The sequence below is a fragment of the Solanum stenotomum genome, chromosome 2 (genome assembly GCF_019186545.1).
Source record: "Solanum stenotomum isolate F172 chromosome 2, ASM1918654v1, whole genome shotgun sequence".
NCBI classification, from domain to species: domain Eukaryota; kingdom Viridiplantae; phylum Streptophyta; class Magnoliopsida; order Solanales; family Solanaceae; genus Solanum; species Solanum stenotomum.
In genome coordinates, this window is record NC_064283.1 from 63,532,978 (window position 1) to 63,545,718 (window position 12,741).

At 29.4% G+C, this 12,741-nt stretch overlaps 1 protein-coding gene across 1 annotated transcript; it reads right to left on the reverse strand.

The window, feature by feature from the left end:
* Positions 1-7,669: 7,669 nt before the first annotated feature.
* On the reverse strand, positions 7,670-12,433 carry LOC125854646 (triosephosphate isomerase, cytosolic). Its single transcript, XM_049534233.1, has 9 exons — positions 12,255-12,433; positions 11,405-11,480; positions 10,597-10,720; positions 10,230-10,314; positions 9,979-10,111; positions 9,055-9,149; positions 8,528-8,606; positions 7,988-8,070; positions 7,670-7,867 (listed from the first exon to the last, which is right to left on the reverse strand). Exons 1-9 carry the CDS (start codon positions 12,291-12,293, stop codon positions 7,817-7,819), a joined length of 765 nt encoding a protein of 254 aa, XP_049390190.1. The 5' UTR covers positions 12,294-12,433; the 3' UTR covers positions 7,670-7,816.
* Between the last annotated feature and the right edge of the window lie 308 nt (positions 12,434-12,741).

A 12,741-nucleotide genomic window follows, 5' to 3' on the forward strand; every position in this document is an offset into this window, starting at 1 on the left:
CTTTACGGCGATCAAATAAACCTACTTTTACAAACCTAAATGGCCAAAATTATTACAAAAAAATATATAAAGGATCATTTTGAATTGACCTCCAAATACAAGGGCCAAAGAACTATTTTTGGTTAATTTTTTCAAAAAGAAAGAGTGAAAAGGCAAATAGTGAATGGAGTGTAGGGACCAATTTAGCTTTTATTTAGAGCCTTTAAAGCTTATCTTCTTTTTTAATAAAGGTTTCTTTATTTCTTTTGGCTGCTGGCTCTGTGCAACTTGTACAAGAAGACAAACGTGTGCATTTAGTGCACCAAATTTAATCATCAACTTTCAAAAAATAATAATTAGATTAAAAATAAATAAATCTAGAAGTATACTCCAGCTATCCGTCTTAATTTATTTGATATTATTTGATGTAACATAAAATTTAAGAAATTATATGTATGCATTACCCTCCACGGACACTACTATGAGTAAAGTCTAAATATACAATGTCTTCTCTAGATCTTACTTCACAAAATACATAAAATAAGAATAGGATAAGTATATATAATCTTTTTTTAGAAAATGTTATTATTTAATTTGTGTGATTATGTTTGACGAAATTATTTGTGTGTACAAACCTTACTTATAATAGCTGAGTAAAGTCTAAATATACAACCTCTTCTTTGGATCTTACTTTCACAAAATACGAATAAGATAGATATGTACACCCTTCTTTTTCAAATATATTGTTGCATTTGTTGGCATCTTCTTTGTTTTTTAATACTAATAATAGTTTTGGATAAACTTAATCAAAGCTACCTAATTATGAGAATTTATAGTCTGACTTTTATTAAGACTTTGGTATCAATCAACTATAAAGAATGTAGTGTACTGAATGAGATTAAAAAAATTTTAATCAGATGTCTTGAATTTGAATTTTGAATATATATTTTTATAGGTAGTGTTTCCTATAAATATGACCCTTATAAATTTAAATTTAATCAAATTTTAATATAAATATTAAATACTGAATTAAAAAAAAATTGGGATCATAAGTGTAACTATTGATACTGGAGACTATTTATATTTTGTGTGGACTACTAAATTTACTGGTTAACAATAAATGTAGCGCTGTATTAAAAATTAAGGTATTGTTTGGTAAGGGCATAAAATAGATAAAACTATTTTAATGAATTGTAATATTTTATAGGATTAGTTATTTTCTTAGTTTATATAAATAACTAATACATTATGCTAGTATATATAGTGAGATAAAAATAATTTCAAGATTAATTAATATTTTTAATCAAATACAGAATAAAAAATTCAACTATTTTATTATATTACGGAATCTTTCTTTTATTTATATTTACTTGTCATATTTTATTTTATGAGCGCCAATTTCACTAATCGTTGGAGTCAAATCAAGTTAGACTAATTTAATACTTTAAAACTTAAATGAGCGAAAAATATGTCAAAAATATACTTCCTCTGTCCCTAATTACTTGTTCACTTTTGAATTGACACAACTATTAAGAAAGCAATTATTGATATAGTTAGTTTACCATTTTACCCTTATTAATTATAAAGTAAATAGATTCAAAATTTAAGATTTTCAAGAAATTATATCTTTTTCAAAGTAATTAATTGAGGGTATAATAGGTAAAATTATTTTGTCCTTCTTGATTTGTCAAAATGGACAAGTAATTAGGGACAGAGGGAGTAGTAAGTTATACTCCTTCCGTCCAACAATAGTTGTCCACTATACTAAAAATAGTTGTCCAACAATACTTGTCTAATTTAGAAAATCAAGAGATAATTTATCTTTCGTGTCTATTTTATCCTTCATATTAAATATTATTTATCATCTAACACATTTATCAAAACATTAAATTTAATAAAGTCAAAGGATAATACAGTAATATTACCCCTATTATTAATTGTTTATTAAGGAGTGCGTCAAGTCAAGAGTGGACAACTGTTATTAGACAGAGGAAATAATATTAGGAAAAATCCTTTTGGCCAGAATTTGGCCAAAATGATATTTTACATATGTTATTTNATATACTCATTCAGTCCTTCTGTCTTTAATTACTTGTTCACTTTTGAATTGACACAACTATTAAGAAAGCAATTATTGATATAGTGAGTTTACCATTTTACCCCTATTAATTATAAAGTAAATAGATTCAAAATTTAAGATTTTCAAGAAATTATATCTTTTTCAAAGTAATTAATTGAGGGTATAATAGGTAAAATTATTTTGTCCTTTCTTAATTTGTCAAAATGGACAAGTAATTAGGGACAGAAGGAGTAGTAAGTTATACTCCTTCCGTCCAACAATAGTTGTCCACTATATTAAAAATAGTTGTCCAACAATACTTGTCTAATTTAGAAAATCCAGAGATAATTTATCTTTTGTGTCTATTTTATCCTTCATATTAAATATTATTTATCATCAACACATTTATCAAAACATTAAATTTAATAAAGTCAAAGGATAATACAATAATATTACCCCTATTATTAATTATTTATTAAGGAGTGTGTCAAGTCAAGAGTGGACAACTGTTGTTAGACAGAGGAAATAATATTAGGAAAAATCATTTTGGTCAGAATTTGGCCAAAATGGTATTTTACATATGTTATTTTACTTTTTTGGAACATTTTTATCTTTTTAACTTTTATACCTTTTAATTAAAAAAATGATTTAAAGATTAGTTTATATTAAAATAATACATTTTAAAATATTTATTAAAATTTATATAATTCAATTCTCGAAAAGTGAAATGAGTATTATATTTATGTGTTTTTGTGCTGGATGTCTGATTAGCTGCTTAAAGACAATTGGTTGCAAGTAAAGTAGCACCATTAATGTTATTTCACTCCATGTGTAAAGCTTACAATTTTCAATGGAGGCAAAAATATTTGTATAAATTATATGTGGTGGGCCTTTTTATTATTAAAATTAAAAGAAAAAGGAGGAGCAGATAACACATTTATTTATTTATTTCCATACGTAAGTCTTGACATAAGGGTAACGTAATATATGCAATAAAATGTTTAAAATAATTACTACAAAAAAATTGTCTAAACTAACGAATGTCATGTAATTAACTTTAAATAAAATTGAATGAATATGGATAAAATTTACTCAAATAAAACTTTTCGGCAAGAATTTCAATACAATGAAATGGTTGAAATCTCTTTATCTTAATTTAAAAAATTAAATTTAAAATTTTGAAAATAGGAGATTCTTTTTAATTATAAACGTCACCCTCAAAATTGTATGAAGCAATGGACAAATTCAAATATAATTAAATTTTAGAGTTCATAAACCTCTCCTCAAATTAAGGTTAATAACACTAAAGAAGTAAAAAAAAAAAAAAATCATGTGTAAAAAGATCATATATACCTATTAAAAATTAAGATAATGAATTTAAAATTAATTTTTCACTTTCATTAGATAAAAGGATATATATGAACCACTTTTATAATGATAGAGGTATATGTGAGTCATTTTTATAACGATAGAGATATATATGAATCACTTTTATAACAAGAAAAAAAGAATATAATATTATTATTATTATTACTTAATGTTATTATTGGAAAAATCTTTTTGGCCAGAATGGTATTTTATCTATGTTATTTTACCTTTTTAAATATTTTTACCCTTTTAACTTTAATACTTTTAACCAAAAAATGGAAAAAATATCAGTTTATTTTTTTTTTAAAAAAAATATAGTTTTTTTTTAATTTTCTGGCTAAATTTTGACTAAATTTTCTAGCTATTTAGCACTTTTCATTGTTATTATTATTATAAAAAGTGTCTAAGTGCATGAATTTTTGAAAAGGCCAGTCAAACTGAACTGGCAAAAACAAAGAAAGAGGAAAATTCACCTCCAATTTGCCAAACTAGACAACGAAAGTTCAAATAACCAGGCTGATGAGACTTACAAGTCTCCAAACAAATATATTATCGGGTAATGCTAAATTATCAGAAAATTTAGTTAGAATTTGGCTAGAAATTTAAAAAGTTAATTATAATTTTTTATTATTTTAAGATAAACTGATATTTTTTTTCATTTTTTAGTAAAAGGTATTAAATGTAAAAGGGTAAAATGTTTAAAAAGGTAAAATACCATTCTGGCCAAATTTTCTGGCCAAAAGAATTTTTCCTATATTATCCATTTTAATATGCTTGTCTGATTTTAATTTAACATGAAATTTAAGAAAATATTTTCTCTGTTCATTTTTATTTTATATTAAAATATAAGTATTAACTTTTACTTGGTTCATTTTTAAAAATAAAAAATAATTCATTAGTTACTTCATAATTTACTCTTATTATAAATTATAGTTATTTTTCAAAGCATTGAATTTGTTATATTTAAATAATAAAGTAATAAAATTAACATTTTATTCATCGTTCTTTAAAGAATATGTCAAATTAATAATTGGACAAGTAAAAATGGACGGAATTCTGTTGAGGTGGTTATAAGTTTGGTTCTATATAGTACTAAGTATTGGAACACAATTACAACCAATTTTACAATATATGGAGTTGACCCTAACAATCTCTTTATGTCATTCACAGGCCAAAAAAAATCAAATTTTAGATTTGACATGTGAATACTCTACACTCCAATCAAACTATATATTATTAATTGATACTCTTCTTATTTTATTTGGTTTTCAATTATTTTTTTAAAAATAATTCTTGACTTTATCCTATTGGCAGCCTAGCAATGACAATCTTTTTTTTTTTGTCTGTTCATTAATTCTACTCTATCATTTTTATTTTTATTTTAAAAAATACTCTATTTTATTGGAAGAGAACCTCTTTATTATAGCAGCTAGAAAGGTAACTTTAATATGAAGAAAAAGTTGTAAACGTCCACATTGCATAAAATGTTATTTAACCTTAATCTAATTCTACTTTTTTGTACATGTGGAATATTAAATACTCTTAAAAGATAGTAGCAACTCAATATCTAACTATAATAATTTTTCATACTAGAAACTTTTGACTTTGATAAGAAAATAATTAAATTAAACAGGGACAATAGGACCCTTTTTGTTACTATAGTTGCTAAGCAAGACAACAAGTTCATTTGACTTTCTTACTTCCAAGAAATATTCTTGTTTTCCATTCGGTATTCGTATTTATATTAAAGTTCAATTAATTTGAATTTACACTATGTATTCCCTTTGTTCCTATTTATATGTCATTATTTTAGATTTTACGTGCATTAAGAAACTAAGTAAGTTTACTATTCTACCTTTATTTAAATTTTTTGGAACTCAAGTTTTCAATCAATGAATATGAATTAATTTATTTTGATTGATTAATTTAACCAATGGACATGAATCATTTACTTAGTTTTTCTAAGTTGGTCAAATGTATATTTTCAAGGCTAATAACTCACAAGAGTAAAAAATGAACAATATGTTAATTTATGCATTGATTTTATTAAATGACAGAAATGACATATAAAAAGGAACGAAAAAAGTATTTTATACCCAGAACTCGAAATTGACAACCTCATCTACTATACCATATCATTTCATGGTCATTCCAGAGATATTCATGCAAACCTCAAAAGTTGTGCTCTTTCCTTTTCAATTTTTATGAAGTTTAAATGGATACTCCTAGAAGTTTAATTTAAAAAATAAAGTAAGCTCTTTGGAGTTTTTTCAAACCCCAAAAATTAACTCACATGAAATTTTTTTACCCGTATAATAAGATCACAAGGCCATTCCCGCTATCAATACACATAGAATATAACACTCTTCCACACATCATGGGTCGTCAACTGAAGCATAAATAACATAATATGTAGCCTAATATTAATAAACATAGTAACAAGGATCGATGAATATGTATGGCTTTTATATCATGTGAAGAAATAAACATTCGATCTAACTCAACCCTAAAAACTAGTTTACGAGGAAAAAGAGTGTTCAAGACGACAACTCATTTCCTCAATCATATAGATCGGATAGTAATTATTATCAACATGTCATGAGATTTTCGTGGGCGATAGAAAAGTATGTCGTTTAAGGGTAAAACAAAAGATTAAAAGGTAAAACAAAATATTAAAAATCAAATTATTTTTATTATTTCTATTTTAAGCGAAACTAATAAGAAATAGTGTCACATAATTCACGATAAAAAATTTAAAACACCAATTTAGGACCATATATGTTTGTGAAAGGAAAATGAAGTCAACTGCCATGTGAATTGATAATACATACACCTTTGTCGTAATGAAAAATAGAAACATCATCAATTGACTTGCAGGTCTCATGTTCCTTGTTTTTGAGGAATCAACTTTTCAAGATATTGGAAATCTTCATTTTCAAACCATAGCATTTAATTCATTCATTGAACATATATAATAATGTTGGGTTGGATATATATATATATATATATGTTCTGTCACTATAAATATAGAAAATTTCCATAACAGTCATCACGTGTAAGTTTACCAAGAGGGAGAAAGACTTTGTCGTCGTATCAAGTGTAATTCCATAAGTAAAATTTAAAAATGATAGTCTATGCAAATTTCACTTTTTACGAAAATTGAGAAGTTTGTTGTCTAAGATAAATCGTCAGCTCAAAAAAAATATGGCAAAAAAAAAAAAAAAGACATATAGGCATAAGTCACAAATATTTTTAAGCTGAATATCTATCAAAAATAATTTTTCTATACCTTTGCGATATTATTATTATTGATATCACATTCAACTAAAGTCTCTTTTAAGTCTTAAGTTCCTTTTAGATCACCTCATATTGGGATGTCTGCGCTAGGGGTGGATGAAGCTATTTAGCTTAAGGTTATCCAAATCTACTATTTTCTACGTAAAATCTACAATAAGTCAATAACTAGTAGATTGAACACATGATATAAAAAATATACTTAATAGATTCAATGCTAAAAATACTAAAAGTTTGAACCCCAAAATTCAAATCCATCATCATTGCATATCTCATATCCTCTGCCCAATCGACAACCACTCTAATCTTATCCTAAGAAAATAGCTGGTAAAAGGAATATTCGTAGGGTAACATATCCATATAACAAAACTTTTCCACTAGGTCAATGCTTAATACTATTCATAAATATCGTACTTACATTTTTAAAATGTATTTTCTCAATAATATGATTTATTATAAGTTATAGTACTTTTCATATAATTTTTAAATATCTAAATTTAATTTTATATTATCAATTAACCTAATCTAATGCAGCATTAAAAATTAGTCAAAGATTATTTTGAAATGGAGGGAGTAAAAAGAAAAAGATGGAAGAAACTAGTGGTTGCAAAATTGCATAAAATATCGTCACAAATTAGTGAACCAGGGTAGCTAGAACCAAAACCAAATACTAGTATTATTTGATCTAAGATCTTGTGTGTGACATGACTGTAAAATGTTCACACAAATACCAAGGGAAAAAAAGTTCCCAAACATTAGAAAATGACAAATAACCATTTTTATGGAGAATGACTTTGAACGCACCAAACACACAAATACTCCATTCACTTGCAGAAAAGTAAAGGACACCTAAAATAAATAGATCACAAGAGATTTTCCACAAAAAGAATACTAGTCATAGGGTAGGTATGTCATTAGATGCACATTTCAATTTTATTAAACAATTTTGTTGCAGCAAAAAAAGTAGGGTAGAGCAATGTTTGTCAATTTTATTGTACATGTAATGTAAATTTCAAACTGCAACAAAGAGTACACAAGACATTGACTTGATACACAAGTCTACTGCATTGGAAGTCCTAGATCAAAAACTGCAAAATTCCAATCGCGTGCAAGACCTTAGGCGCTTTTCTTCACCTCAGCAGCCTTGATGATGTCAATGAACTCCGGCTATAAAATACACAAAAAGGAAATGTTAAGAATAAGCTACTCACTATTCTTTTAAAGCAACCATTTATCAACCCTTATTCATTGTTTCTTAAGCCAAGTGCCAGAGTATTTTTCACATACCTTCAAAGAAGCTCCACCTACAAGAAAACCGTCAACATCTGGCTGTCCAGCCAACTCCTTGCAGTTTGCACCGCTTACAGATCCTGCACGGAGCATTTAGTACAATTCAGTTACTTGGTAAAAGCAAATGGGAAAATGATTTGTTTTGTTTATAAAGTGAATTAACGAGGAATTGAAATATGCCAAACAAGTTTAGCATGTGACTAGCTGACTATTTAGTCATTTTGCAGCCAAGTTATGGTTACAAAAGCTAGTGTTTAGTTACGTATTTGACTATACACCAAATACTTCAAGTCCGCTTCATTAAATTCTGGCTATATGCTTGCTATCCATTACTGTTAAACATGTATCAGAGTTACTTTATTTGAGAAGCCAGTATAATGTGTCCAACAAGAAATGGAGCTAATCTTATCTCCCACAAACGTGTGGAGTGTTGGGAAGAACTTCTCAAAAATTTTAATGCTGGCACATGGATGATAAGTGAACAGAGAGAAGCATCACATTATTTGGATAAAATGCATAGCGGTCAAAGAACATTACCTCCATAGATGATCCTTGTTGAAGCAGCAACTTCAGCGCTAACATTTGCTTGAAGCCATTTCCTCAATTCAGCATGTACCTGGAATGCAGAAAACAACCTTAAAACAAAAGTGCAGAAATTCGTACCAAATAAATGATCTGGGTGTGCTTTCATTATCTTACATCAATGTAATAACATAGTCTATTAACTGGAAAGAGACTAGGAGAAACTTGCAATTCTATCTTGAAATTACTACTCAATAGGTTGATGTGGAAGTAAAGAACAGTTAAGATAATTGTTTAACACATTGGCTTCTTCATCCCTTTTCCAGACCACCAAGAGATCCCAGGACAAAGCCTAGAAAGAATATGAAAATAGATCTTTGAAATCTAGTGTTAAAATAATTGGAAAAAAAAACATGAAAAATATCACCTGATGTGATCAGTATTTAATCACTGATACTAACATTCCAAGTATAGTTGAAATTCAATATAGATCTCAAGGAACTTGACTGAGTAAATGAAACAAGCTGGTCAAATTAACTTACTTCCTGGGCTTGTGCAGGGGTTGCAACCTTTCCAGTACCAATAGCCCAAACAGGCTCATAAGCTACCACCACATTTGACCAATCTTTTACTCGCTCTGCAGTAAGATGAACCGGAAACAATTAGATGAAGGACTATGAAAGATGGTCAAAAGTGGCGCAAAATGAAAGCACCAACGTCTGTTGGAGCTCTAAGTGCAATTAAAGCGAGGGCTTTTAGCAAAGAAAAGCCCCAAGAAAGAAAAAACTAAAAACAAAATTGTAGCTCGATAAGTGTAACTATAAACACAAAATATAACTAATTCAGTAACAGAATAAAAAATACTACTAAGCTATATATATGTTGTTGTGCCCTTAAAGGTCAATCCCTACGTTACATGTCCACAACCTGGGCTCTGTGAGCTTCAAGGCATAAGCACGCTTTAAGCAAAGCCTTTAAGAACATTCCAGTGAAAGTTGCATAAAAATAGAATGATGTTAGACATTATGGAATGTCCAAAAAAGGAAAGCTTATTATGTAAATTTCAAATGGTACAAATTGACATCCCATGCATAAACGACGATACCAAGTTGTCACTCCTAACATACACTAGGAAGCCCCGTAAGCACTCACAAAAAGAAATAAGAAGATCTGCTAGATCCAGTTTCTTTCCTTGTTATCTTCCATCGCTTTACTTACAAATAAGATGATCTGTTAGTTCCAGTTTCTTTCCTTGTTATCTTCAATCGCTTTACTTTAGTCTTTTCATTTTACCTTTTAGTTTCTTAAAAACCTCATCAATCCATTTATTTCTTCATGCTTCCCATTTTCATGCTGATATTATCACATTAAAGTGGACGGAATACTAATCAACATAATTTCATCGAGTCACATTCTAGCTAAAAAATAATAGTCCATTAACTAAGAAAGCATTTTGATAGGTCTACCTGCAATAGCCTTTGTTTGTGCTGCAACAACATCCATGGTAGATCCTGATTCTCTTTGCTCAAGAGTCTCCCCAACACATGCAATTACCTTCAAACCTTGTGAAAGAGCATATGCTACCTTGTCTCCAACAAACTGCAATCAAACGGTTAACAAGTTATAAAATTGTAAAGCTAACCCTCTTTCAGTTCAGTAATTAATAACTACATTGAGGATATAACAGAAATCAGCAGATTTATATGAAATAGCTTACCTCATTTGATTCACCTAAAATGGCTCTTCTTTCAGAATGACCCAAAATGACCCACGGAATGCCCAGATTAACAAGCATATCGGCACTGCACATAGAATAACAATTAGCTTAGAATAAATTATGATACTCAAATTACAGACTAGATCCTCTCAACTATGAACAAGACTGCAAAAAGATAGCGCGAAACATCCATGGTCAAAATAAAAATCCAAGACTTGCAGCCTGAAGAAACAATACATGAGCCTAGACCACAATAATTACCTAACTATCACCTCTTTCCTCAAGATGCAGGTCTCAAACACTTAGCAGCTAGATATATCGTCTTCCCCTAAGTACAACATGGTACACAAGTAGAATAGTAACATACCTAACTTCACCGGTGAAAGCACCCCCCTTCTTAACCCAACAATTTTGGGCAGCAACATGAAAATCAGATCGCAGCTCATTCTTGACCAGAGGAAGAAATACATATGGAGGGCTCACAACAACCTCTGCAAGAGAAGAAAGTTGCCAAATGTGTTAAGCACACTAAGATCTTATCCAACCACATCAAATTATCAATAGCCCACATAAAAGCAAGTTAAGAACTTGAAGGATGATTCAACTACACTGTTGTCTCACAACTGTTTAAGCATTATCCTCATCTGTCCAAGTCCAGCTTGAGTGAAATTGAGAGCAACAATATATTGGCAAATGATTATATATTTCAGAAAGACCTAAATTGTTTTCCATCAAATAAAGTGACCGAGTCTTCAAATTAGGAGACAATGTTAAAAAGCTCTATGCAATATTCTCCACCAACTATTCACATATATGATATAATAAGCAGAAAGATGATTCTTTTGTTCCTTCAGTCAGTTAACTAATCAGATGGAAAGCGTAAACATATCTCTGGAGTCCACACTGATCAAGTTGTCTGTCTGATATATATATCATGTTTAGAAAATCAGATACCTTCAAATTTTATAGCTTTGATACAGATATCATTTTACTAAAACATTAGGGTATGTTACAACCAGAAATTTAAATATATTACATTTGTTTGTCTTATGGGCTTAGAGGAGTGGATATTGACATCCTAAAATCATTATCCAGATACTTTTACACACCAATTTCTAACCAATCCACCCAAAACTATATATTAAAAACATCACTCATATGGAAAATTTACTTACCAACAACATCTTGTGATGGCACTTGACCAGCATTGAGTGTCGCTACTATCTTCTTGATCTCCTCACTGGTTCCATTCTGCATTGCATTCATTATTAGAGCTAAATCATCTATCAATTACCAAATATTATAAAGGCTTCTACCAAGCAACAGTTGATCGCTGGTGGATCTACTCATGAACCATAACATAGTTGAAAAAGATTTTGTAAGATATATATTGTTTTAATTTAAAATCATAGCTACACCTCTAAGCTTGACTAATACATAACACTTGGATATGAAACAGTAAATTTAAACAACTAATCTTCCATGCCGTGACCAGGGGTAGAGCTACCTATATAGCCATATATTACTACACACACAGTGAGTGACCTTTCAGCTGTTTTTTTTGTTTTATTTTGCTCTTTTTTTGTGAGTTCTTATTGATAAACTACTGAAAATTATTCAATAAACAGTATACTCCTAAACAAACGGATCCAATTTCATACAGATCGATTTACTCTTATCCCTCCACTTTAAGACAATCCATAGAAAGAGAATGATTGAGATCCAAAAAATAACAACAAAAAAGCCTATTTCCAGCACAATACACGTTTTCACTGAGAAAAACATAAGATCGAGATCAAAATCGTTAAACTAACAATTGTAATCAGATCGGTAAGCCAAAAAACTGTACTACTAACTGAATAGATTGAATATAAAGCAATTAGAACCGCTTCTCAAGCTTGAAAATACTATATATTCAGAAAAAAAACGAGACTATGGAAAAAATGTCAGAAAATAGATCGATTAATATTGAATGACGGAGAAACAAAAGTACTAAGTCGAGATATGGTAGATTCGGAAGCTTACGCATTTCCAGTTGCCGCCGACGAAGAAAGTTCTGCCCATTTTTACGATGAACTCGAAGGATTCACGAGAATTGTACAGCAAGATATGAGATCTAAAGTTTCTCTGTTTGTGTGTGGTACTGAGATGAGGGAAGCCAGGATTTTATATAATGGGCATGTCAGCCTTGGAGTTGTCACTAACGTCTGTGAATGTAATATGACTAAACTACCCTAATCTAATTTGTATGACTTAACTATTCATGAAAATTTAACTACCAAGAGGATTTATTTATTTTGGTTTTCCCCTTATTTGGAGTTTGAGTAATTTGAATTTAAAGATTTTTTAGGGAGAATTATACGAATTGAATTCATTAGGTTAGAACTGTCAAAAAGGATCGGCCCAAGTCTCGCGGGCCAAGGAATTTGAAGGGCTAGGGCGGGGTGGCCCTTCATTTGGTAGGCCTGAAAATGCTCAACCCAACCCAACCCAACCCTAGAAGGACCAAGGG